The sequence below is a fragment of the Hyla sarda genome, chromosome 4, assembly GCF_029499605.1.
Source record: "Hyla sarda isolate aHylSar1 chromosome 4, aHylSar1.hap1, whole genome shotgun sequence".
Taxonomy (NCBI): domain Eukaryota; kingdom Metazoa; phylum Chordata; class Amphibia; order Anura; family Hylidae; genus Hyla; species Hyla sarda.
The window spans coordinates 2,469,788-2,497,761 of NC_079192.1; the positions used below are offsets into that span (position 1 = coordinate 2,469,788).

At 44.3% G+C, this 27,974-nt stretch overlaps 1 protein-coding gene across 1 annotated transcript; it reads right to left on the minus strand.

Annotated features, from left to right (window-relative positions):
• Positions 1–3,001: 3,001 nt before the first annotated feature.
• LOC130366668 (olfactory receptor 1468-like) lies at positions 3,002–27,698 on the minus strand. The gene is made up of 2 exons (XM_056568988.1): positions 27,356–27,698; positions 3,002–4,026 (listed from the first exon to the last, which is right to left on the minus strand). The coding sequence occupies exons 1-2, from the start codon at positions 27,696–27,698 to the stop codon at positions 3,002–3,004; spliced, it is 1,368 nt and encodes a 455-aa protein (XP_056424963.1).
• Positions 27,699–27,974: the final 276 nt, after the last annotated feature.

Sequence of the window (27,974 nt, forward strand, 5' to 3'; positions counted from 1 at the left end):
TGGGTAGAATTACAAAAGGAGGGAAATACTGGAAAAATAATATTTGGGGTAATCTACAGACCCCCTAATATCACTGAAGAGATAGAAGGTCGGCTGTATAAACAAATAGAGAGGGCCACCCGGGCGGGTACAGTGGTAATAATGGGAGATTTTAACTATCCAGATATAGATTGGGGTCCGGGGTTGGCTAAAACTACAAAGGGGCGATAATTCCTAAATTTATTGCAGGATAATTTTATGGGCCAGTTTGTGGAGGACCCAACAAGAAGTGATGCCTTGTGGGATCTGATCATTTCCAACAACGCAGAGCTGGTTGGTAATGTAACTGTGCGGGAAAACCTTGGTAATAGCGACCACAATATAGTTACTTTTCACTTAAAATGTAGAAAACAAAGACAGGCGGGGAAGGCAAAAACATATAACTTTAAAAAGGCAAATTTCCCTGGGCTGAGATCTGCACTACAGGACATAGACTGGGGGGAGGTGTTCTCAAATACTGATACAGAAGGGAAATGGGACATCTTTAAATCAACTCTAAATAACTATACAGCTAAATATATACCAAAGGGGAACAAATATAAACAATTAAAACTAAATCCTACATGACTGACAAATGAGGTTAAAAGAGCAATAAACAACAAAAAAATAGCCTTCAAAAAATTCAAATCTGATGGGTCAGCGATAACATTTAAACAGTACAAGGAGCTTAATAAAATCTGTAAAAATTTAATAAAAACAGCAAAAATTCAAAATGAGAGACAGGTGGCCAAAGAAAGCAAAACTAATCCTAAATATTTTTTTAGATATATAAATACAAAAAACCAAGGACAGAGCATGTAGGACCCCTTAATAATGATAATGGGGAGGTTGTCACGGGCGATCAAGAGAAGGCGGAGCTACTGAATGGGTTCTTTAGTTCTGTATACACTATGGAAAAAGGGGATAATTGTATTATAAGTGATAGCCAGCATGGGTTTACTAAGGATAGAAGTTGTCAAACCAATCTAATTTGCTTTTATGAAGAGGTTAGTAGAAGCCTTGACTGAGGAATGGCTGTGTATATAGAGGGGGGCTGTGTATATAGAGGGGGGCTCTGTATATAGAGGAATGCCTGTGGATATAGAGGGGGGCTCTGTATATAGAGAGGGGCTGTGTATACAGAGGAATGGCTGTGGAAATAGTGTTTCTGTATTTTGCCAAAGGGTTTGATACTGTCCCTCACAGACGTCTGACAGGTAAGTTAAGGTCTTTGGGTTTGGAAATTTTACTTTGTAACTGGATTGAACACTGGCTCATGGATCGTACCCAGAGAGTGGTGGTCAATGATTCGTACTCTGATTGGTCCCCGGTAATTAGTGGTGTACCCCAAGGTTCAGTAGAGGGACCGCTGTTGTATAATTTTTTTTATCAATGATATAGAGGATGGTATTAACAGCTCTGTTTCTATCTTTGCAGATGACACCAAGCTTTGTAGCACGGTACAGTCTATAGAGGATGTGTATAAGTTACAGGATGACTAGGATAGACTAAGTGTCTGGGCATCCACTTGGCAAATGAGGTTCAATGTGGATAAATGTAAAGTTATGCATCTGGGTACTAATAACCTGCATGCGTCGTATGTCTTAGGGGGGATTAAACTGGCAGAGTCACTGGTAGAGAAGGATCTGGGTGTACTTGTAGATCACAGACTACAGAATAGCATGCAATGTCAGGCTGCTGCTTCCAAAGCCGGCAGGATATTGTCATGTATAAAAAGAGGCATGGACTCAAGGGACAGGGACATAATACTCCCCCTTTATAAAGCATTGGTACGGCCTCACCTGGAATATGCTGTTCAGTTTTGGTCACCTGTCCATAAAAGGGACACTGCGGAGTTGGAAAGGGTGCAGAGACGCGTGACTAAATTAATATGGGGCATGGAACATCTTAGCTATGAGGAGCGATTAAAGGAGTTACAATTGTTTAGTCTTGAGAAGAGACGTTTAAGGGGGGACATGATAAACGTATATAAGTATATTAATGGCCCATACAAAAAATATGGAGAAAAACTGTTCCAGGTTAAACCCCCCCAAAGGACGAGGGGGCACTCCCTCCATCTGGAGAAGAAAAGGTTTAGTCTAAAGGGGCAACACGCCTTCTTTACCGTGAGGACTGTGAATTTATGGAACAGTCTACCTCAGGAACTGGTCCCAGCAGGAACAATTAACAGCTTTAAAACAGGATTAGATACATTCCTGGAACAAAATAACATTAATGCTTATGCAGAATTATAAAACGACATCCCTTCCCCTTATCCCCTTACACCCTTCACTTCAATTCCCTGGTTGGACTTGATGGACGTATGTCTTTTTTCAACCATACTAACTATGTTACTATATGCAATACATAGGACGTTTATGCTGTGACCATCACACTGCTGAATTATCGGCTCTGTTTGGCACTCCTATATATGCAAAAGATTGTTAATCTTGTATGTTGCTAAGTGGAATTACTATCCCATATGTACCTGAGAATATTTTGTTTTACTTATATTTTGGATCTCCATTTTGTGTCCCCTCTCTGTTGTTTATTTCACTTGGTAATAGTGATCCACCATTTGGCTCACTGTTTTTTAATTGTTTTAAATGTCTCCAAACTTTGTCATTTTTGCATATCTGTTTAATAAAAATATTTGTGATTGATCCATATACGCCTCTTTGTGTAGTATGATACTGTAGTTATGCGTATGATCTGCTCAGAAGGCATATTTTTGTACATTCATTGTAAACATTGTAAAGGCCGTGGTGTCTTCACACAGGTGATCAGCGAGTGTGTCCAGACCCCTGCCTGACACTGATAGTCTATCCACAGGACAGGTCATCAATTTTTACAGCCTTAATAAACCCATCAATGGAATAACATGTTTCTTTGTATATGTTAGGTATATTATAACCATAAGTTTTTGATCTACTCATTCGAATGTTATTTGCACTTTACCGAAAAAAGTAAAAAGACCAATAAATTAAGTAATTTGACAGGAAGAAGATATTTTGCTCTTGAGCTTTTTAAAGGCCTGTTTAATCTCTCTATTACTCAGACTGTAGATCATAGGATTGAGAAGCGGAGTAACTACAGTGTAGAACATGGAGAGGATCTTCTTTACATTTCCCATATTTGGAAATAAATAGATGCAGATCAGGGATCCATAATATAAGGAGACCACGGATAGGTGAGAGCTACACGTGGAGAAGGTCTTCTGCCTCCCGGTTGTAGATGGGATCTTCAGTATGGTGACGATAATATAAATATATGAGACCATAATCGCCATAAATGGACAAATTACAAATGGCGCAGCCAGGATCATGTCTACTAATTTCATATAAAAAGTATCAGAGCAGGAAAGTTCTAGAATGGGATCGAAATCACAGAAGAAATGGTCAATGATGTTTGGTCCACAGAACTGTAGTTGTCTTATCGTTACCAGAAGAGTCAATGAAACAGTCAACATCATCACCCAACACAAGAGAACAGCTTTTAGACAAAATGTAAGGTCCATAACAGAGGAGTAATGTAGAGGGTTACAGATGGCCTGATACCGGTCATAGGACATCACCGTCAGGAGAAGACATTCTAATGTTTCTGAGGCAGTAAAAAAATAAAATTGTATAAAACAGTCGATAAAGGGCAGAGAACGTCCTTCATACAACACAACATGGAGCATGTTGGGTACTATAGTGGTGGAGAGAAGGATATCTGAGAAGGAGAGCTGTGTGAGGAAGAAGTACATGGGGGAGTGGAGGGATCGGCTGTAGGACACCACCACAATGATCAGGAGGTTCCCACAGATGGTCACACAGAAGATCAGCAGAAGGAGGAGGAAGAAAGGAATCTTAAAACTGTGTAAATCCTGAAATCCTAAGAGCAGAATCTTGGTCACTGTATTAGAATTGTTATTCTGCATATTCAGAGCTGTGATTGGGTTATTATGGAGGATGAGGTTCAGTTTCTCTGGACTTTTCTTGTTGGATTTTATTGTAACCAATGTGTCTACAAAGAGAGATAAAATAGAGAAATTTTAAATATTAATCTTTGGGATATTCGTATATTCTAGTTTTGGTGTTAAAGAGGTACTTCAGTGGAAAACAATTATTTTCAAATCATCTGGTGCCAGAAAGTTAAACAGATTTCTAATTGCTTCAATTTAAAAATCTTGATCCTTCCAGTACTTATCAGCTGCTGTAAACTACCGAGGACGCTCTTTTCTTTTTGATTCCAATTAAAAAGAAACAAAAGCATGCACTCACCACTTCATAGGTGTCTAGGCGTCCAGAGGTCCGGGGCACAGTGCAGCATGACAGGTAACGCTGAAGCGCTCAGAGGCTACGTCTTTTTGAATTTATTTTCTGTCTGACCACAGTGCTCTTTGCTGAAACCTCTGTCCATGTAAAACTGTCCAGAGCTAGAGAAAATCCCCATAGCAAACCTCTCCTGCTCTTGACAGTTCCTGACATGGAAAGAGGTGTCAGCAGAGAGCACTGTGGTCACATAGAAAAGAAACTTCTTTTGAATCATACAGCAGCTGATAAGTACTGGAAGTGATATGGATTTTATCAGTTACCTAGTAACTATCTTACTTCTGTCCAAATCTGTAATCTGTATACAGAATGTATACACCAAAGTATACCAAAGTAATTCAAATGGAGCCATGTCAGTTTCAAGTCCTTCAAAGTCCTGTTTCTGACCTTTATTGCAAAATGTCCATGCTTATATAACCATTGCGATTAACATAAATCCCCACCCTCACCAGGGGGGGTGTTCTTAGTCCTAGCATACCATATAAGGTATAGTCCTTTGTTAAACTTCAGCGGGCTTCAAGTCCTCTTGGGTGTTGGCCAGCAACTTCCTCTATTTGATGGGTGGGGGCCAAACAGGAAGGAGCAGAGTAGCACGAGGAGATTGAAAGCTTTTGTGCCAAAATGGCCATCTTATGTTGCATACATATATTCACACACACACACACACACACATATATATATATATATATATATATATATATATATATATATATATATATATATATCCATTACAATCCCCCCTTAAAATGACCATTTTACCTTTCCCTAACTTCCATCATCTCCAATGTGTTTTCTCAAATGCTTCACTATACTTTAGACTACCTATGGCTTGTCCATGGACCCCCTTAGCCTCAGACTTTACACATATTGAGTCAGATGCGGTCCCTATGGGTCACTGGTGTTATAGATGGCATTGAAGCTCTGTAATGGGGTATAGGCTTCATATGTAATCTCGAAGTCCACATTCGTCATCACTGGCGTGGCATTCTCGATGGTCGTCTCACACTTCTTTAGCCAAGGCAAAACACAATACACAAAGATGCAAGATTATCAGAATTATAAATATTGTTATTTTACCATTTGGGTCCTGTATTGGCTGAGATATATATGTGCAACAGGTCTTCCCAAACATTTTATATACCCCCCCTTTTTCCGCTTACACCATACATCATATTTAATGCAGTACCATTTTGGAATGTCAAAGTGGATGTGGCCCTTAGTTTATCGGCCTGACCCTTAAGAGCATTTACTGATAAATGTATGAATCTCTGCTGATTATAATGGATATAATTAATCCAGACTACAATCTGGTTTATGGAAATCTGGGGTATTATAGACTAAAATCCGGCATTTACTTGACATTTAGCTTTAAACTCTTCTAGGATAGCATCAATACACACATAGGGGTCAAGGCTCCCAGCAGGGTCTGCACTTTTACTTCTAGAGTGTGGTTTTGGTTCCTTTGCAGGTTCGGTAATGAAAATGTGTATGGGCAGAAGAGTCTTGGCTAGTGTGCATTCTCCAGTTCCATTCCCTTCTAATCGTATTTTAACCCCTTAAGGACCAAGCCCATTTTAACCTTAACCCCTTAAGGACCGGGGTTTTTTCTGTTTTTGCATTTTCGTTTTTTGCTCCTTGCCTTTAGAAAAATCATAACTCTTTAAATTTTGCACATAAAAATCGATATGATGGCTTATTTTTTGCGCCACCAATTCTACTTTGTAATGACATCAGTCATTTTCCCAAAAATCTACGGTGAAACGGAAAAAAAAATCATTGTGAGACAAAATTGAAAAAAAAAGGAAGTTTTGTAACTTTTGGGGGCTTCTGTTTCTACATAGTACATTTTTTCGGTAAAAATGACATCTGATATTTATTCTGTAGGTCCATATGGTTAAAATGATACCCTACTTATATAGGTTTGATTTTGTCATACTTCTGGAAAAATCATAACTTCATGCAGGAAAATTAATATGTTTAAAATTGTCATTTCTGACCCCTATAACTTTTTTATTTTTCCGCATATAGGGCGGCATGAGGACTCATTTTTTGCGCCGTGATCTGAAGTTATTAACGGTACCATTTTTGCATTGATAGGACTTTATTCATTTTTTCATGATATAAGAAGTGACCAAAAATGCACTATTTTGGACTTTGGAATGTTTTTGCGCGCATGCCATTGACCGTGCGGTTTAATTAACGATATATTTTTATAATTCGGACATTTCCGCACGCGGCGATACCATATATGTTTATTTTTATTTTTATTTACACTGTGTTTTTTTTATGGGAAAAGGGGGGTGATTCAAACTTTTAATAGGGAAGGGGTAAATTATATTTATTCACTTTTTTTTCACTTTTTTTTGCAGTATTATAGGTCCCATAGGGACCTATAACACTGCACCCACTGATCTCTTATACTGATCATTGTTATCCCATAGGGACCTATAACACTGCACACACTGATCTCTTATACTGATCATTGTTATCCCATAGGGACCTATAACACTGCACACACTGATCTCTTATACTGATCATTGTTATCCCATAGGGACCTATAACACTGCACACACTGATCTCTTATACTGATCATTATTATCCCATAGGGATCTATAACACTGCACACACTGATCTTTTACATTGATCACTGGTTTCTCATAAGAAACCTGTGATCAATGATTCTGCCGCTTGACTGCTCATGCCTGGATCTCAGGCACTGAGCAGTCATTCGGCGATCGGACAACGAGGAGGCAGGTAAGGACCCTCCTGCTGTCCTGTAAGCTGTTCGGGATGCCGAGGCTATCCCGAACAGCCTCTGAGCTAACCGGCATGTTTAAGTTTCACTTTAGACGCGGCGTTCAACTTTGAACGCCGCGTCTAAAGGGTCAATAGCGCGTGGCACAGCGATCAATGCCGCGCGCTATTAGAAACGGGTCCCGGCCATTGTTAGAGGCCGGGCCCGACCAGCTATGACACGCCGCGTTATAGATCGGGAGCGGAAACATGACGTTCCAGTACGTCATGTGTCCTTAAGTGGTTAAGGACCAGGCCAATTTTATTTTTGCTTTTTCGTTTTTTCCTCCTCGTCTTCTAAAATCCATAACTCTTTTATATTTCCATCTACAGACCCATATAAGGGCTTGTTTTTTGCATGAACAATTGTACTTTGTAATGAAACCTCTCATTTTACCATAAAATGTACGGCGAATCCCAAAAAAAAAATTATGGAGGAAATTTAAATGAAAACCACAATTTTGCACATTGTTGAGGGTTTTGTTTTATACTGTACACTTCATGGTAAAAATGACATGTGTTCTTTATTCTATGGGTCAATTTGATTAAAATGATACCCAAGGCTTGATACTTTTATATTTTTGTACCGCTTAAAAAAAATCTAAAACTTTTTGTACAAAATCAGTTATCTAAAATCGCTCTATTTTGACCACCTACAACTTTTTCATTTTTCTGTATATAGGGCGGTAGGAGGGCTCATGTTTTGTGCCATCATCGGTACTTTTTATCAATACCACATTTGCATATATAAAACTTTTAGATAATTTTTTTTTAAGAAAATGTGTCAAAAAAAGCTGCATTTTTGGACTTTTTCTATTGTTTACGTTTACGCCATTCACCATACGGGATCATTAACATCATTTTATGATAGTTCGGACATTTACACATGCAGCGATACCAAATATTTTTATTTAAAAAAAGTTACGCTTTTTGGGGGTAAAATGTGAAAAACTGACAATTTTTTTTTTGTGGGAGGGGATTTTTCAACTTTTTTTTCTACACTTTTTATGTCCCCATAGAGGACTATCTATAGCAATCCTTTGATTGCAAATACTGTTCGGTGCTATGTATAGGAAATAGCACCGATCAGTATTATCGGTGATCTTCTGCTCTGGTCTTCTCGATCTCAGACCAGAGCAGAAGACCCCGGGAGACGGCTGGAGCCAGGTGAGGGGACCTCCGGCCGCCATGCTGGATGATCGGATCGGTATTGATCACGGCATCTGAGGGGTTAATGGCGGACATCCGCGCGATGTCGACCATGACTGTCGGGTCCCCAGCTGCTGCTAGCAGCCGGAACCTGCCGTGTATGATGCGAGCACCGTTCCAATGCTCACGGTCATACACAGGATGTAAATGTACGTCCTGGTGCGCGAAGTTCTGCCAAACCAGGACGTACATTTACGTCCGTGGTCGTTAAGGGGTTAAGCTTCATATCCCCAAGTACCCCATACCTTATTGTAGTTACCATTTACTCATCCCGCTAGCTAGGTCTATCCTTTCTATAATCTTGCACCAAGTATTCCTTTTCTTTATAACATTATCACTCACTAAAATGCTTACTTCATCCGGCTATTTGTAAATGTTCACCTACTGATTCTCCTCATACAACGTCACATCCTAACAAACCGTTGTGATTATCTTTCCCTTTGGAACAACCATGGTTATGTGCAAACATAGATTTAACAGTTATCAGAGAATATATCTTAGATACATCTATACGGGATCATCATATGTAAGCGTCTCTTTCCTCACTTATTTCCTGAAACAAACTCATAGGTTTAAGGAACTGGGTAACAATTACAGAATTTGAACAAGACACAACTCTACAAAATGTTCTTAGTTGTATTCTTTACTGTATCTATGGTTAGGGAATCCATACAGTCAGACAAGGACATACTTATATTGGTCCACCTTAGGCAGTTAGATGAAGTCGACTCATAGTCTCTGAAACAGGTAAGATAATTAACCCCTTAAGGACCAGGCCATTTTACACCTTAGGACCAGAGCGTTTTTTTCACATCTGACCACTGTCACTTTAAACATTAATAACTCTGGAATGCTTTTAGTTATCATTCTGATTCCAAGATTGTTTTTTCATGACATATTCTACTTTAACATAGTGGTAAACTTTTGTGGTAATCTTTTCTTGGTGAAAAATCCCAAAATGGATATTCAAATATTTTTTTTTTATTCACATATACAATATGTCTACTTTATGTTTACATCATAAAATTGACGTGTTTTTACTTTTGGAAGACACCAGAGGGCTTCAAAGTGCAGCAGCAATTTTCCAATTTTTCACAAAATTTTGAAACTCACTTTTTTTCAGGGACCAGTTCAGGTTTGAAGGGGATTTGAAGGGTCTTCATATTAGAAATACCCCACAAATGAGCCCATTATAAAAACTACACCCCAAAGTATTCAAAATGACAATCAGTAAGTGTTTTAACCCTTTAGGTGTTTACAGGAATAGCAGCAAAGTGAAGGAGAAAATTCACAATCTTCATTTTTTACACTCGCATGTTCTTGTAGACCCAATTTTAGAATTTTTATAAGGGGTAAAAGGAGAAGATGTATACTTATATTTGTAGCCCAATTTCTCTTGAGTAAGGACATACCTCATATGTCTATGTAAATTGTTCGGCGGGCACAGTAGAGGGCTCAGAAGCAAAGGAGCGACAAGGGGATTTTGGAGAGTACGTTTTTCAGAAATGGTTTTTGGGGGGCATGTAGCATTTAGGAAGCCCCTATGGTGCCAGAACAGCAAAAAAAACTACATGGCATACCCTTGCATATGTAAAAAAAATAAAAATAAAAATTTCCCTAAAATGTGTGTTTCCCCCCAAATTTCAAATTTTTGCAAGGGTTAAGTTGACCTGAAGTGCACTACAGGCGAACCACAATGCTCAGAGGAGAAGGAGTGATATTTGGCTTTTTGAGAGCAAATTTTGCTCGGGGGGCATGTCGCATTTAGGAAGCCCCTATGGTGCTAGAACAGCAAAAAAAAAACACAAGGCATACCATTTTGGAAACTAGACCCCTTGAGGAACTTAACAAGGAATAAAGTGAGCCTTAATACCCCACAGGGGTTTCACGACTTTTGAATATGTAAAAAAAAATATTTTTTTTCCACTAAAATGTGTGTTTCCCCCCAAATTTCACATTTTTGCAAGGGTTAATAGCAGAAAATACCCCCCAAAATTTGTAACCCCATCTCTTTTGAGTATGGAGGTACCCTATAAGTTGACCGGAAGTGCACTACGGGCGAACTACAATGCTCAGAAGAGGAGGAGCACCATTGAGCTTTTGGAAAGAGAATTCATTTGGAATAGTAGTCAGGGGCCATGTGCATTTACAAAGCCCCCCGTGGTGCCAGAACAGTGGACCCCCCCCCACATGTGACCCTATTTTGGAAACTACACCCCTCACAGAATTTAATAAGTGGTGCAGTGAGCATTTACACCCCACTGGCGTTTGACAGATCTTTGGAACAGTGGGCTGTGCAAATGGGAAATACAATTTTTCATTTTCACGGATCACTGTTCCAAAAATCTGTCAGACACCTGTGGGGCGTAAATGCTCACTGTACCCCTTATTACATTACATGAGGGGTGTAGTTTCCAAAATGGGGTCACATATGGGGGGGGGTCCATTGTTCTGGTACCATGGGGGCTTTGTAAACACAAGTGGCCTTCAATTCCGGACAAATTTTCTCTGCAAAATCCGAATGGCGCTCCTTCTCTTCTGAGCATTGTAGTGCACCTATAGAGCACTTTAAATCCACATATGGGGTATTTTATTACTCAGAGGAAATGGGGTTACAAATTTTGGGGGGCTTTTTTTATTTTCCCTTGTGAAAATGAAAAATTTAGGGTGACACCAGCATTTTAGTGAAAATAATTTTTTTTTCATTTTCCCATCCAACTTTAATGAAAATTTGTCAAATGCCTGTGGGGTGTTCAGGCTCATTACACCCCTTGTTACGTTCCGTGAGGTCGTTTCCAAAATGGGGTCGCATGTGGGTATTTATTTTTTTGGGTTTATGTCAGAACCGCTGTAAAATCAGCCACCCCTGTGCAAATCACCAATTTAGGCCTCAAATGTACATGGTGCGCTCTCACTCCTGAGCCTTGTTGTGCGTCCACAGAGCATTTTACGCTTACATATGGGGTATTTCCATACCCAGGAGAAATTGCGTTACAAATTTTGGGGGTCTTTTTTTCCTTTTACCTCTCGTGAAAATAAAAAGTAAAGGACAACACCAGCATGTTAGTGTAAAATTTTTTTTTTTTTACCCTAACAGGCTGGTGTAGACCCCAACTTTTCTTTTTCATAAGGGGTAAAAGGAAAAAAAATCCCCCAAAATCAGTAGTGCATTTTCTCCCGAGTACGGAGATACCCCATATGTGGCCCTAAACTGTTTCCTTGAAATACGACAGGGCTCTGAAGTGAGAGAGCGCCATGCGCATTTGAGGACTAAATTAGGGATTGCACAGGGGTGGACATAGGGGTATTCTACGCCAGTGATTCCCAAACAGGGTGCCTCCAGCTGTTGCTAAACTCCCAGCATGCCTGGACAGTCAGTGGCTGTCCGGAAATGCTGTGAGTTGTTGTTTTGCAACAGCTGGAGGTTCCGTTTTGGAAACACTGTCGTACAATACGTTTTTTTTTTTTATTGGGGGACAGTGTTAAGGGGGTGTATATGTAGTGTTTTACTCTTTATTGTGTGTTAGTGTAGTGTAGTGTTTTTAGGGTACGTTCACACTGGCAGAGGTTTACAGTGAATTTACCGCTAGGAATTTGCGCTGCGGTGAAAAATTTGCCGCAGCTCATACTTGAAGCAGAAAACTTACTGTAAACCCGCCAGTGTGAATGTACCCTGTAAGTTCACATGGGTGGGGGCAAACCTCCAGCTGTTTCAAAACTACAACTCCCAGCATGTACTGACAGACCGTGCATGCTGGGAGTTGTACTTTTGCAACAGCTGGAGGCACACTGGTTGAAAAACCTTCAGTTAGGTTCTGTTATCTAACTCAGTATTTTCCAACCAGTGTGCCTCCAGCTGTTGCAAAACATCAACTCCCAGCATGTACTAATCGCCGAAAGGCATGCTGGGAGATGGAGTTATGCAACAGCTGGAGGTACACAACTACAACTTCCAGCATGCAGAGACAGCTGTTTGCTGTTAAGGCATGCTGGAAGTTGCAGTTTTGCAACATCTGGAGAGCTATAGTTTAGAGACCACTGCACAGTGGTCTCCAAACTGTGAACCTCCAGATGTTGCAAAACTACAACTCCCAGCATGCCCAGACAGCAAACTGTTATGTGGGCATGCTATCAGTTGTAGTTTATCAAGATCTGGAGGTGCACAGTATAGAGATCACTGTGGGGGATCGTGGGTGTCTAGGACATCTGCGATCCCCTTTATTTTCCGGGTCACCGGGTCCCTATAGACCCGTATGACCCGGAATAGCCGCAAATCGCAAGAGTGAATTCACTTGCGATTTGCGGCGATCGCCGACATGGGGGGGGGGGGGTCTGATGACCCCCCTGGGCATTTGCGCGGGGTGCCTGCTGATAGATATCAGCAGTCACCCCGGCCCGGTCCCCGCCCGGTGCGCGTCGGGGACCGAAATTCCCACAGGTGTACAGGTACGCCCTTGGTCCTTAAGTACCAGGGAGCAAAGGCGTACCTGTACGCCCTTGGTCCTTAAGGGGTTAAGGAGCGTGTTGGTCAGGTAGCTTTATAGTTTCACCTAGGTCATAACCAATGTAAATAATGAAGTATGTACAAACCTTCTTTCTGCATTGTTGAATCCTGAGTAGTGTTGGGCGCAAATATTCTCATTTTGAATTTTTATCGCGAATATCGCAAGTTCTCGAATTTGTGAATATTGCGAATATATTCGCTATATATTCGAAATATGAATATTCCCTTTTTTCTGCATATTCCCATATTTCTTCTTTTCACTTGTGGGCCAATTAGAATGATGCAAATACAGTTGTCAGAGGTTATCAGCAACATCCCTAGCAACCAATAGTAAAGTTGCCCACTGTGAATTCAGGTAGAAGAAACAGACATGGTCGCACATCTATAATTTTGTATAATGATCTAATTGCTTCTCAGCATAATATCAAAAACTAACAGGTTGTTAGTATACATTTTTGCTCAAAAAGTACAAGCCCACTCGCCACGTCAAGGCCACCTATTTAGAGTGGGTCCCTAGCATAAAATGGCGTAGCACTGGGCGGCGATCACCACCGCCGCGACACCAGCGCCCACGGGGGGGGAACGACCCACTGGCAGAGCGGCCCCAATGCCACTCAAACCAGTATATGGGTCGCACCCCCCACAGACACGGTGCCACTGCAGCAACGGACGCCGCACAGCACCATACCAGTGTGAACAAGGTGTAACAGCTCACTTACCATGCTCTCCCAGTCAGACTGGGAGGCAGCTAGGAAAGAAATGGCCCTTGTGTAGCTAACTACTACTTATATAGGGTTGGGCTGAGGGGGTGGGGAAGAATGCAGACACAGTGGGTAATTTCCCCCCGTGGGCACAGGTGTCGCGGCGGTGGTGGTCGCCGCCCAGTGCTACGCCATTTTATGCTAGGGACGTTAGGGACCCACTCTAAATAGGTGGCCTTGACGTGGCGAGTGGGCTTGTACTTTTTGATCAAGTATACTAACAACCTGTTAGTTTTTGATATTATGCTGAGAAGCAATCAGATCATTATACAAGATTGTAGATGTGCACCATGTCTGTTTTTCTACCCGAATTCACACTGTGATTTCTATCTCCTCCTTTTTTTTGTTTTAACATGTGCTGCACTCTTCCCCACCCCCTCAGCCCAACCCTATATAAGTAGTAGTTAGCTACACAAGGGCCATTTCTTTCCTAGCAGCCTCCCAGTCTGACTGGGAGAGCATGGTAAGTGAGCTATTACACCTTGTTCACACTGGTGTGGTGCTGTGCGGTGTCCGTTGCTGCCGTGGCGCCGTGTCTACGGGGAGGTGCGACCCATAGACTGGTTTGAGTGGTATTGGGGCCCATGCCAGTGGGTCGTTTCCCCTCGTGGGCACTGGTGTCGCGGCGGTGGTGGTCGCCGCCCAGTGCTACGCCATTTTATGCTAGGGACGTTAGGGACCCACTCTAAATAGGTGGCCTTGACGTGGCGAGTGGGCTTGTACTTTTTGATCAAAAATGTATACTAACAACCTGTTAGTTTTTGATATTATGCTGAGAAGCAATCAGATCATTATACAAGATTGTAGATGTGCACCATGTCTGTTTTCTACCCGAATTCACAGTAAAGTTGCCCACCCCCTCACTATTTTCTTCCTCTAATATGCGAATATTCACATATATGCGCATATGTGAACATGCGAATATAGGATGAATATTCGTCTATATATTAATGAAATATCACAAATTCGAATATGGGCAATGCTGCTCATCACTAATTCTGAGGCCATCCAATGTACGGACATTACTACACACATAGCTCCCTTCTGCTTAGTGTAAGGGGCCATATATGTTACCATGGGGTACAAGACAGTTGGCACTCACAGTTTCTTACCAACTCTCCAGATGCCGTTTTTGCCCTGTACCACCTCTTTTTTCTTCCATTGGTTTCTCTCAGCATGCATTGCTGGTTCCTGCAAGAGACCTAACCAGACAGATCCACACTCCCCATCCACCTGTACACTCTGTACCAGAACTGTGGGAGGACAGGAGCTCTGCAGCCTCCTCCACCATCCAGTCCTCTTGGCTTCTGAGGTTGTTTCCTTTATGTGGGTCTGGTCTTTATGGTGGCTACCTTCTCTGGCAGCTCTAGGACTTTGAACACTTGAATTAAAAACTACAGATTCTACATTTTGATTGGTTTGCCCAAGGATTCAAGAAAACCATTACTTCAATAGGCCCATACTTGTGGGCGGTAAAAAAAGTGTACCCATACTCATTGTGTCATACCTTCAGATATCTTACACATCTCAGTAAATATATTCAACTCTACTTTCTAAACCAGCAGCTCAGATCGAGTGGTTTATTGCAGTAGAACTTCATTCTGCATGTGGTCACCATATATCCTGCCTTATGTATTACATCTTTACATTACTAGGAGTAAGCTTACATTTATAACTCAGCATCAACCATGGATTCTCTGATATCCTATCATGGCTCTTGAATTGTTAACCTCTTAAGTTCAAGACAATAAGCATCCTCATGTTACACTAAATTATCATTATAAAGTTATCCACAAAAAATTGATGTTATTCAAATAAATGCAATGTAGAATATATAAGTATATCACATTGTGTATGCAAGCACTATAAACATACTCACGTTTAAACAGTAGATGTGAAGTTTATTCAAATCTAATGTGACTGTGTTTCAGTAGAGCAAGGCTGTCATTCTCCCTACAGGCCCCACCTTTCTCCTCCCACTCCCCTATGTCACTGGTCACCACCCCTTTGTGTCTGGCTTTTTGTTTCTTAAGTTTTACATTGTCGTATTATCAAAGTTTGTGATTTTAGGGTGCAGTCGATGCACCACAGCTATAACAAGTATCTCTCTATAAGAAATTCTTAGCACCATAATGATAGAATGTATACATACAGACGGTACTATTTCACATTCCTTTGTTTCCCTCATTCAATCTCCATTTCCTATTCATGGAATCTCACACCCTAAAACAAAGGCTCACTTCATTGAATATATCATATTTCTCTTACTCACCATCCTATCAACAGGTTACCAAAAATGTATTTCTGTACATGAGTGTTAATTTCATTACCGAAATATTTCCATCATACTTTCAGCCAACAACAACTTTGACTTATCTACACCCATTCAGATGACTACTATATAACTAATTCAAATCACAATTGTTCTCAAGAATCACACTGCTGTATATGACTGTATATAACACTGCTATATATATGAATACTTTTGCCCATTAACATCCACTTTTAACTGCCCTAATATCCATAATTCATCCATTCTTAACTCACCACATGCTTTCCATCACAACTTCATTTTGTTTCTCACTCTAGTACACCTCCCATCCCCATTCCTTTCAACACAGCGAAGTCTGTGAAGTCAGTCTTAGGGTACGTTCCCACACAGCGTATTAGCTGCGTATTTGCTGCTGCGTATTTTATTTTCCCTGTTGAAGTCAATGGGTAGGAAAATACGCAGCACCAAATACGCAGCAAATACGCAGCAAAATACGCCACGTGGGAATGCACCCTAAAACTGCAGATGTGTGACCTCTACCCTTTGTTTCTCCCTGTTGAATGCAATTAGCCCAGAGCCCCCCTCTCCCTTGCCCTACATGTGTAGGTCCTGCAGCTGCTGAGAATCCCTTCTCAAACTCTTCTTTCCTTAGGAGATCTCTCTAAACCATTAGAGTTCAATTAATAGAGACATTTACATGCAGTTCTTCCTTTTTAACTAGGTCTAGTATCAGAAAGGGAAGATCTACTCCCTCTCTTCGTCTGAATTAGCTAATTTAACAATAATCCATGGACACATGAAGACATGACATGACACATATACAACACATAAAATCTGTTACAATGGAACAGGTCCCAGGAATATTGCGGAAAGTTCCGTGTATACACCCAGTCCTAACACACCTACAGTGTCTACTTATAACAGTATAACCAGCGTCCTGCGCCACTCTGTCCTAGACCTGTAATGCCTACTTATGACAGACTCTGTATACACCTTGTCCTAGACACGCAATGGCTACTTACAACAATTTACTTTGCAATTCATTACAATTAACAAGAGGAGCATGGAAGCTTTTTGTCCCAAAATGGCCATTTTAAGTTGCATACATATATATTCACACATACATAGAGTAATTAGGAGTAGCCGTATTAGTCCAGTGATGCAAAAAAAAAAAAAAAAAAAAAAAAAAAAATATATATATATATATATATATATATATATATATATGTCCATTACAGAAGGATTAAGATTTTTATATAGAAGTAATTTACAAATCTGTTTAACTTTCTGGCACCAGTTGAATAAAAAAATTTTTTTTCACTGAAGTACCTCTTTAATCCTTCCAATGCTTAGCTGCTGTATGCTCCATAGGAAGTTGTCTGACCACAGTGCTCTCTGCTGACACCTCTGTCCATGTCAGGAATTGTCCAGAGCAGGAGAGGTTTGCAATGGGGATTTGCTCATACTCTGGGCAGTTCCTGACATGGACAGAGGAGGCAGCAGAGAGCACTGTGGTCAGACAGAAAAGAACAACTCAACTTGCTCTGGAGCATACAGCAGCTGATAAGTACTGGAAGGATTAAGATTTTTTCAATAGAAGTAATTTACAAATCTGTTTAACTTTCTGGAGCCAGTTGATATTTAAATATCCTGTTTTACCCCTTCCCACAAAATCAGGTGCAAGAACATGGTAATTGGGGCTGACTTGCCGCATCACCACGTACAAGCAGAAAATGTCAAATCTAGAAAAATGCAAATTTTTCCTTTTTTTCACAAATGTTTTGAGTTTATCACAAAAACTGCTGAATATAGCAATCAAAATTTACCGCTAATGTAAAGTGCAATATGTCAAGAAATCACTTTCAAAGAACCGTTTTCATAAATAAAAGCACTTCAAAGTTATTGCAAAATAAGGGAACACATTTAAACATTTGCTTTGGTCATTAACCCCTTAACGACCACGGACGTAAATGTATGTCCTGGCTTGGCGGTACTTCGCGCACCAGGACGTACATTTACGTCCTGTGCATGACCGCGAGCATCGGAGCGATGCTCGCGTCATACACGGCAGGTTCCGGCTGCTATCAGCAGCCGGGGACCTACCGGTAATGGCAGACATCCGCGATCGCGCGGATGTCCGCAATTAATCCCTCAGATGCCGTGATTAGTACAGATACTGGCATCTGCGGCAATGCGCACGTTAAAATAGATGATCAGATCACCCGCAGCACTGCCGCAGCGATCTGATCATCTGTAATGGCGGACGGGGGTCCCCTCACCTGCCTCCATCTGTCTCCCGGCGTCTCCTGCTCTGGTCTGAGATCAAGCAGTCCTATGCATAGCACTGAACAGTATTAGCAATTAAATGATTGCTATAGATAGTCCCCTATGGGGACATAAAAAGTGTAAAAAAAAAAGTTGAAAAATGTAAAAATAAAAAGTATAAAAAAAGTGAAAAATCCCCTCCCCCAATAAAAATGAAAATTGTCAGTTTTTCCCATTTTACCCCAAAAAGTGTACTTTTTTTTCTAAACATATTTGGTATCACCACGTGCGTAAATGTTCGATCTATCAAAATATAATGTTAATGATCCCGTATGGTGAACGGTGTAAACGTAAAAAATAAAAAAAAGGTCCAAAAATACTGCTTTTTTGTCACATTTTATTCCCCAAAAAATTAATAAAAAATTCTCTAAACATTTTATATATGCAAATGTGGTATCAATAAAAAGTACAGATGATGATGCAAACAATTAGCCCTCATACCGCCCTATATATGGAGAAATGAAAAAAGTTATAGGTGGTCAAAATAGGGCAATTTTAGATTACTGATTTTGTACAAAAAGTTTTAGATTTTTTTTAAGCGGTACAAAAATATAAAAGCATTTATCCATGGGTATCATTTTAATCATCTTGACCCACAGAATAAAGAACACATGTCATTTCTACCGTAAAGTATACAGTGGGAAAACCCTCCAAAATGTGCAAAATTGCAGTTTTCATTAAAATTTCCTCCCTAAAAAACATATTTTTGGGGGTTTGCCGTACATTTTATGGTAAAATGAGAGGTTTCATTACAAAGTACAATTGGTCACGCAAAAAACAAGCCCTTATATGGGTCTGTAGATGGAAATAAAAAAGAGTTATGAATTTTAGAAGGCGAGGAGGAAAAAACAAAAACGCTAAAATAAAATTGGCCTGGTCCTTAAGGTGAAAATGGGCTTGGTCCATAACCCCTTAAGGACCGTTTTTTTTTCCGTTTTTGCATTTTCGTTTTTTGCTCCTTGCCTTTAAAAAATCATAACTCTTTAAATTTTGCACCAAAAAATCCATATGATTGCTTATTTTTTGCGCCACCAATTGTACTTTGTAATGATGTCAGTCATTTTGCCCAAAAATCTACGGTGAAACAGTAAAAAAAAAAATCATCGTGAGACAAAATAGAAAAAAACGCCATTTTGTAACTTTTGGGGGCTTCCGTTTCTACATGGTACATTTTTCGGTAAAAATGACACCTTATCTTTATTCTGTAGGTCCATACGATTAAAATGATACCCTACTTATATAGGTTTGATTTTGTCGCACTTCTGGAAAAAAACATAACTTCATGCAGGACAATTCATACGTTTAAAATTGTCATCTTCTGACCCCTATAACTTTTTTATTTTTCCGCATATGGGGAGGTATGAGGGCTCATTTTTTTGCGCCGTGATCTGAAGTTTTTAATGGTACCATTTTTGCGTTGATAGGACTTATTGAAATGCACTATTTTGGACTTTGGAATTTTTTTGTGCGTACGCCATTGACCGTGCGGTTTAATTAACTATATATTTTTATAATTCGGACATTTCCGCATGCGGCGATACTGTGTTTTTTTATGGCAAAAGGGGGGTGATTCAAACTTTTAATAGGGGAGGTGTTAAATGATCTTTATTCACTTTTTTTTCACTTTTTTTTGCAGTGTTATAGCTCCCATAGGGACCTATAGCACTGCACACACTGATCATTGTTATCCCATAGGGAGCTATAACACTGCACACACTGATCTTTTACATTGATCAGTGGTTTCTCATAGGAAGCCAGTGATCGATAATTCTGCCGCTTGACTGCTCATGCCTGGATCTCAGGCACTGAGCAGTCATTCGGCGATCGGACAGCGAGGGGGCAGGTAGGGACCCTCCGGCTGTCCTGTAAGCTGTTCGGGATGCTGCGATTTAGCCGCGGCTATCCCGAACAGCTCCCTGAGCTAACCGGCATATTTTTATTTTCAACTTTGAACGCTGCGTCTAAAGGGTTAATAGCTATTAGCCACAGGTCCCGGCCATTGTTAGAGGCCGGGCCCGACCCACTATGACGCGGGGTCATGCCGTGGCCCCACGTTATAGATCGGGAGCAGACACATGATGTTCCAGTACGTCATGTGTCCTTAAGGAGTTAAGGGGTTAAAGGGGTACTCTGATGGAAAACTTATTTTTTTCTTAAATCAACTGGTGCCAGAAAGGTAAACATATTTGTAAGTTACTTCTATTAAAAATTCTTCATCCTTCTAGCACTTATTAGCGGCTGTATACTACAGAGGAAATTCTTTTCTTTTGGGATTTCTTTTCTTTCACAACTGCAGTGCTCTCTGCTGACACTTCTGTCCATGTCAGGAACTGTCCAGAGCAGCATATGTTTGCTATGGGAATTTTCTCCTGCTCTGGACAGTTCCTGACATGGACAGAAGTGTCAGCAGAGAGCACTGTGGTCGTGACATAAAAGAAATCCAAAAATAAAAGAATTTCCTCTGTAATATACAGCAGCTAATAAGTATTGAAAGGATTAAGATTTTCTAATAGAAGTAATATACAAATCTAAAAAAAGAATGGTGCTGTCAGGATTCGGCAGGCTGGTGGTGGATCCTCTGTGTCAGTGAGGGATTGGCATGGACCGTACCGGTGGACCGGTTCTAAGTTGCTACTGGTATTCACCAGAGCCCGCCGCAAAGCGGGATGGTCTTGATGCGGCGGTAGCAACCAGGTCGTGTTCACCGGTAGCGGCTCAACCTCACTGACTGCTGAGACTGGCGCGGTACAGAAAGACAAGGCAAGAGCAAGGTCGGACGTAGCAGAAGGTCAGGGCAGGCAGCAAGGGTCATAGTTAGGGGCAACAGCAGAAGATCTGGAACACAGTCTTGGAACATACACAAAACGCTTTCACTGGCACAAGGCAACAAGATCCGGCGATATCAGGAAGGGGAAGTGGGATTTTATAAGGAGGACACAGGTGCAGGTACTGATTGGGCCAGGCGCCAATCAATGGCGCACTGGCCCTTTAAATCTCAGAGAGCTGGCGCGCGCGCGCCCTTGGGAGCAGGGCCGGGCGCGCCGGGACTGAGCGGACGGAGGACAGGGCAGGTGAGGAGACTGGGATGCGAGCCGCGGGCGGGCGCGTCCCGCTACGCAGGTCGCATCCCCACCGGAGACAGTAGTGCAGCGCTCCCGGTCAGCGGATCTGACCGGGGCGCTGCACGGAGGTGAATGCCGCGAGCGCTCCGGGGAGCGCTCTTTTTATCTGCTTGTCCCTTCATACGAGACGAGGCCAGTGGGAGCGACTCTTGAGTCTCCTTCCAGATAACGGAATAACGGAGAAGTCCTGGGTTACTTCATCTATGGCAGGAACTCCAGAAGAAGTGGGAATGGGGAGGGGGGGCAGAGGGTGAAGCTTACCACGGAGCAGAGTGGTACCAGGAAGGAGGCTATGAGTAGATAAGATCTCTGCTTGCTTTTTGCAGAAAAGATCAGAAAAGCCCTGGTAAGCCTTGGGAGGGCCCGGTAAAGGTGGAACCTCAGGGGTTAGACAAGTGGGAGCAGATTTGAGGCATCGTTTGTGACAAGAAGAACCCCAATCTTTGATCTCCCCGGTGGTCCAGTCAAGGGTGGGAGCATGACGTTGTAGCCACGGCAGGACGAGAAGAACTTCAGAGGTGCAGTTAGGCAGAACAAAAAATTTAATTTTTTCATGGTGAAGTCCAATGCTCATGGACAGGGGTTCAGTGCGGTAGTGCACAGTGCAGTCAAATTTTTCTCTGTTAACAGAAGAGATAAAGAGCGGTTTGACGAGACAGGTTACTGGGATGCTGAACTTATTAACAAAAGAGGCCAAAATAAAATTTCCAAGAGTCCAAGAAGGCCACAGCTGAGAAGGAGGAGTTGGCGGAAGGAGAAATCCGCACAGGCACAGTGAGACGTGGAGAAGCAGAATTCACACCAAGAGACGCCACTCCCACGTGAACAGGGTGCGTGCGTGCATTTCCCAGACGCGGGGGACGAATAGGGCAGTCCACTAGGAAATGTTTGGTACTAGCGCAGTACAGGTGTTACGCCGAGCGCTCCGGGTCCCTGCTTCTCCCCGGAGCGCTCGCGGCATTCCTCTCTCTGCAGCGCCCCGGTCAGACCCGCTGACCGGGAGCGCTGCACTGACATTGCCGCCGGAGATGCGATTCGCATAGCGGGACGCGCCCGCTCGCGAATCGCATCCCAAGTCACTTACCTGTCCCGGCCCCCGGCAGTCATGTCCTGGCGCGCACGGCTCCGCTCCTTAGGGCACGCGCGCGCCAATTCTCTAAGAGTTAAAGGGCCAGTGCACCAATGATTGGTGCCTGGCCCAATTAGCCTAATTACCTTCCACCTGCTCCCTGGCTATAATACCTCACTTCCCCTGCACTCCCTTGCCGGATCTTGTTGCCTTGTGCCAGTAAAAGCGTTTAGTGTTGTCCAAAGCCTGTGTTTCCAGATCTCCTGCTATCCATATTGACTACGAACCTTGCCGCCTGCCCCGACCTTCTGCTACGTCTGACCTTGCCTCTGCCTAGTCCTTCTGTCCCACGCCTTCTCAGCAGTCAGCGAGGTTGAGCCGTTGCCGGTGGATACGACCTGGTTGCTACCGCCGCAGCAAGACCATCCCGCTTTGCGGCGGGCTCTGGTGAATACCAGTAGCATCTTAGAACCGGTCCACCGACACGGTCCACGCCAATCCCTCGCTGACACAGAGGATCCACATCCAGCTAGCCGAATCGTGACAGTAAATCAGGCCATGGATCCTGCTGAGGTGCCTCTGCCAAGTCTCGCTGACCTTCCCACGGTGGTCGCCCAGCAATCGCAGCAGATTGCCCAACAAGGACAGCAGCTGTCGCAGTTGACTGCCACGTTACAGCAACTTCTGCCACTGCTACAGCAGCAACCATCTCCTCCGCCAGCTCCTGCACCTCCTCCGCAGCGAGTGGCCGCTCCTAGCCTCCGTTTGTCCGTGCCGGACAAATTTGATGGGGACTCCCGACTCTGCCGTGGCTTCTTATCTCAATGTTCCCTGCATATGGAGATGTTGTCGGACCAATTTCCTTCAGAACGGTCTAAGGTAGCGTTCGTAGTGAGTCTTCTATCTGGAAAGGCTTTGTCTTGGGCCACACCGCTCTGGGACCGCAATGATCCTGCCACAGCCACAGTCCAGTCCTTCTTCGCTGAAGTCCGTAGTGTCTTCGAGGAACCAGCCCGAGCTTCTTCTGCCGAGACTGCCCTGCTGAACCTGGTCCAGGGTAATTCTTCAGTAGGTGAGTACGCCATCCAATTTCGTACTCTCGCTTCTGAATTATCTTGGAATAACGAGGCTCTCTGCGCGACCTTTAAAAAAGGCCTATCCAGTAACATCAAGGATGTGCTGGCCGCACGAGAGATTCCTGCCAACCTGCAAGAACTTATCCATTTGGCCACCCTCATTGACATGCGTTTTTCTGAAAGACACCAGGAGCTCCGCCAGGAAAAAGACCTAGATCTCTGGGCACCTCTCCCACAGTATCCTTTGCAATCTACGCCTGTGCCTCCCGCCGAGGAGGCTATGCAAGTGGATCGGTCTCGCCTGACCCAGGAAGAGAGGACTCGCCGTAGGGAAGAAAATCATTGTCTGTACTGCGCCAGGACCGAACATTTCTTGGTGGATTGCCCTATTCGTCCGCCACGTCTGGGAAACGCACGCACGAACGCAGCTCACGTTGGTGTGGCATCTCTTGGTACGAAGTCTGCTTCTCCACGTCTCACGGTGCCCGTACGGATTTCTCCTTCAGCCAACTCCTCCCTCTCAGCCGTGGCCTGCTTGGACTCTGGTGCCTCTGGAAATTTTATTCTGGACTCTTTGGTGAATAAGTTCTGCATCCCGGTGACCCGTCTCGTCAAGCCGCTCTACATTTCCTCGGTCAACGGAGTTAAATTGGATTGCACCGTGCGTTACCGCACAGAACCCCTCTTAATGTGCATTGGACCCCATCACGAAAAGATTGAATTGTTCGTCCTTCCCAATTGCACCTCTGAAGTCCTCCTCGGTCTTCCATGGCTCCAGCATCATTCTCCCACCCTTGACTGGACCACCGGGGAGATCAAGAATTGGGGTTCTGCTTGCCGCAAGAGATGCCTCACCTCTGCTCCCAGTCCCGTCAGGCAAGCCTCAGTGCCTCCTCCTACACCTGGTCTCCCCAAGGCCTATCAGGACTGTGCCTTGCCTCCTCATGGCCCCCGTCCTGGTGACACCCTGCCCCGTGCCAAGCTTCACCCTCTGCCCTCCCTCCCCATTCCCACTACTGCTGTACTGCCTGCCTTTGTGGAAACCCTACAATCGCTCGCAGTGTCCTTGTCCTATGTGAAGCAATTGCCGGAAAAAAAAGGGGGAGACCTAAGGGGGGGGGGGGTACTGTTACGCCGAGCGCTCCGGGTCCCTGCTCCTCCCCGGAGCGCTCGCGGCGTTCCTCTGTCTGCAGTGCCCCGGTCAGACCCGCTGACCGGGAGCGCTGCACTGACATTGCCGGCGGGGATGTGATTCGCATAGTGGGACGCGCCCGCTCGCGAATCGCATCCCAAGTCACTTACCTGTCCCGGCCCCCGGCTGTCATGTCCTGGCGCGCGCGGCTCCGCTACCTTAGGGCGCGCGCGTGCCAGCTCTCTAAGATTTAAAGGGCCAGTGCACCAATGATTGGTGCCTGGCCCAATTAGCCTAATTACCTTCCACCTGCTCCCTGGCTATAATACCTCACTTCCCCTGCACTCCCTTGCCGAATCTTGTTGCCTTGTGCCAGTGAAAGCGTTTAGTGTTGTCCAAAGCCTGTGTTTCCAGATCTCCTGCTATCCATATTGACTACGAACCTTGCCGCCTGCCCCGACCTTCTGCTACGTCTGACCTTGCCTCTGCCTAGTCCTTCTGTCCCACGCCTTCTCAGCAGTCAGCGAGGTTGAGCCGTTGCCGGTGGATACGACCTGGTTGCTACCGCCGAAGCAAGACCATCCCGCTTTGCGGCGGGCTCTGGTGAATACCAGTAGCATCTTAGAACCGGTCCACCGACACGGTCCACGCCAATCCCTCGCTGACACAGAGGATCCACATCCAGCTAGCCGAATCGTGACAACAGGCATAAATTTTCATCTCTGCGACGAGACCTCTCTTCATGGGTCAGGCGAGACCGATCCACTTGCATAGCCTCCTCGGCGGGAGGCACAGGGGTAGATTGCAAAGGATTCTGGGAGAGAGGTGCCGAGAGATCAAGGTCCTTTTCCTGGCGGAGCTCCTGATGTCTTTCAGAAAAACGCATGTCGATGCGGGTGGCGAAATGGATAAGTTCAGACAGGTTAGCAGGAATTTCTTGTGCGGCCAGTACATCTTTGATGTTGCTGGATAAGCCTTTCTTGAAGGTCGCGCAGAGGGCCTCATTGTTCCAGGATAGCTCTGAGGCAAGGGTACGAAACTGGATGGCGTATTCGCCTACGGAAGAACTCCCTTGGACGAGGTTCAGCAAAGCAGTCTCGGCTGAGGAGGCCCGGGCTGGCTCCTCAAAGTCTCTACGAACTTTAGCGAAGAAGGACTGGATTGTAGCAGTGGCAGGATCGTTGCGGTAACAGAGCGGTGTGGCCCATGACAAGGCCTTTCCAGACAGGAGACTGACCACGAAAGCCACCTTAGACCGTTCAGTGGGGAATAGGTCCGACATCATCTCCAAGTGCAAGGAACACTGGGACAAGAAGCCACGGCATAACTTAGAGTTCCCATCGAATTTGTCAGGTAGGGACAAGCGGAGTCTAGAAGTGGCAACTTGCTGCAGAGGAGAAGCAGTAGCTGGCGGAGGAGATGGTTGCTGCTGTAGAGGCAGAAGCTGCTGTAGCATGGCGGTCAACTGCGACAGCTGCTGTCCTTGTTGGGCGATCTGTTGGGATTGCTGGGTGACCACCGTGGATAGGTCAGCGAGACTTGGCCGCGGCACCTCAGCGGGATCCATGGCCGGATCTACTGTCAGGATTCGGCAGGCTGGTGGTGGATCCTCTGTGTCAGTGAGGGATTGCCGTGGACCTTACCGGTGGACCGGTTCTAAGTTGCTACTGGTATTCACCAGAGCCCGCCGCAAAGCGGGATGGTCTTGCTGCGGCGGTAGCAACCAGGTCGTGTCCACCGGTAGCGGCTCAACCTCACTGACTGCTGAGACTGGCGCGGTACAGAAGGACAAGGCAAGAGCAAGGTCGGACGTAGCAGAAGGTCAGGGCAGGCAGCAAGGGTCGTAGTCAGGGGCAACAGCAGAAGGTCTGGAACACAGGCTTGGAACATACACAAAACGCTTTCACTGGCACAAGGCAACAAGATCCGGCGATACCAGGAAGGGGAAGTGGGTTTTTATAAGGAGGACACAGGTGCAGGTACTGATTGGGCCAGGCACCAATCAATGGCGCACTGGCCCTTTAAATCTCAGAGAGCCGGCGCACGCGCGTCCTTGGGAGCGGGGCCGCGCGCATCGGGACTGAGCGGACGGAGGACGGGGCAAGTGAGGAGACTGGGATGCGAGCCGCGGGCGGGCGCGTCCCGCTACGCGGGTCGCATCCCCGCCGGAGACAGTAGTGCAGCGCTCCCGGTCAGCGGATCTGACCGGGGCGCTGCACGGAGGTGAACGCCGCGAGCGCTCCGGGAAGGAGCAGGGACCCGGAGTGCTCGGCGTAACAGGTGCAGCTCACAACAAAAGGACCGAGGCAATTAAAGCTATAGCCGGACCCCCCCCCCCCCCCCCACGGCAACAAAATAGCTATAATTTGAAATAATAGCTAATGCCTCTTGGACCTCACCACGTATGGTGCATAATAGTATGGGTGGAAATAATTTAAGATATAGCAGCGCTACTAATATGAATTGTTTTAATTAAATATAAAATATACAATAGATTAACACATTTAGCTGGCACTAACTGGTGATATTCCTACTCCACCCTAGTGGGGTATCATATAAAAATAGAATAAAATTAAATGGAAATAAAAATGGAAAAAAATATATAATGTCCTGTATAACACTGTTCAAATTAGTCCGTTTGTCCGCAAACTTAGTAGATCCATAGAAGTCCAATTTTTATGAATGAATGAACTTGTAAAAATAGTCAATAAATGGACTTGTAACAAAAAGATACAAATGATGTTAAAGTATCTCTCACCACTGCTTCTGGTGGCTCGTGGTTCTTTGTTGTATATCACAGCCTTGTACTTCTCTTGTGCCCCAATGGTGGTGGTGGTGGTGGGGGGGGGCACGCTGCAGTCTCCCGTCTCCCTTGGAACCCCGATGGCAGGGGGGCGCAGTTGATATTCCGTGCCGCTGGGTCCGATGGCAGGGGAGCATGGAGCGGTGTTCAGGGCTGCAGACCATGCTTGCTTCCCGGCTGTCTGTAGATGGAATAGTACTGACACTCCGGCAAGAGTGTCAGTCAGCACGGGAGCGTTAGGTCTGGCGGCAGTGGAGCGCTCGGGAGCGGTGGACAGTCCAGGGATGGCGTCCCACATGGAGACCCAAGCCGTGGGAAGTATGGGCTGTGAAGATGATCCAAGGTATGATTGCCGCCAGGCAGGGCGGAATGTGGCTGAATTAACTCTTCTATTGCCAAAATCTGTAGGTTAGCGGACAGGACACTGGTACAGGATGTGTGAACAGTGCCAGACACCTAGACGCGTTTCGGGGTGCTAGGAATTATAGTCCTCCGACCCCTTCCTCAGTAAAAATGTGTTTAAAGTAGAACTTTAGTGCTGTTTTTATAGTAAGATTGCACCTGCTGGTAATTG

Excerpts from the sequence above, each read along its gene's own strand:
- LOC130366668 (XM_056568988.1), bottom strand. The coding sequence starts at position 27,698 with ATGTGGGACGCCATCCCTGGACTGTCCACCGCTCCCGAGCGCTCCACT. Across the intron at positions 4,027-27,355 it reads ACGAGCCACCAGAAGCAGTG|ACACATTGGTTACAATAAAA; the intron begins GTGAGAGATACT and ends CTCTCTTTGTAG.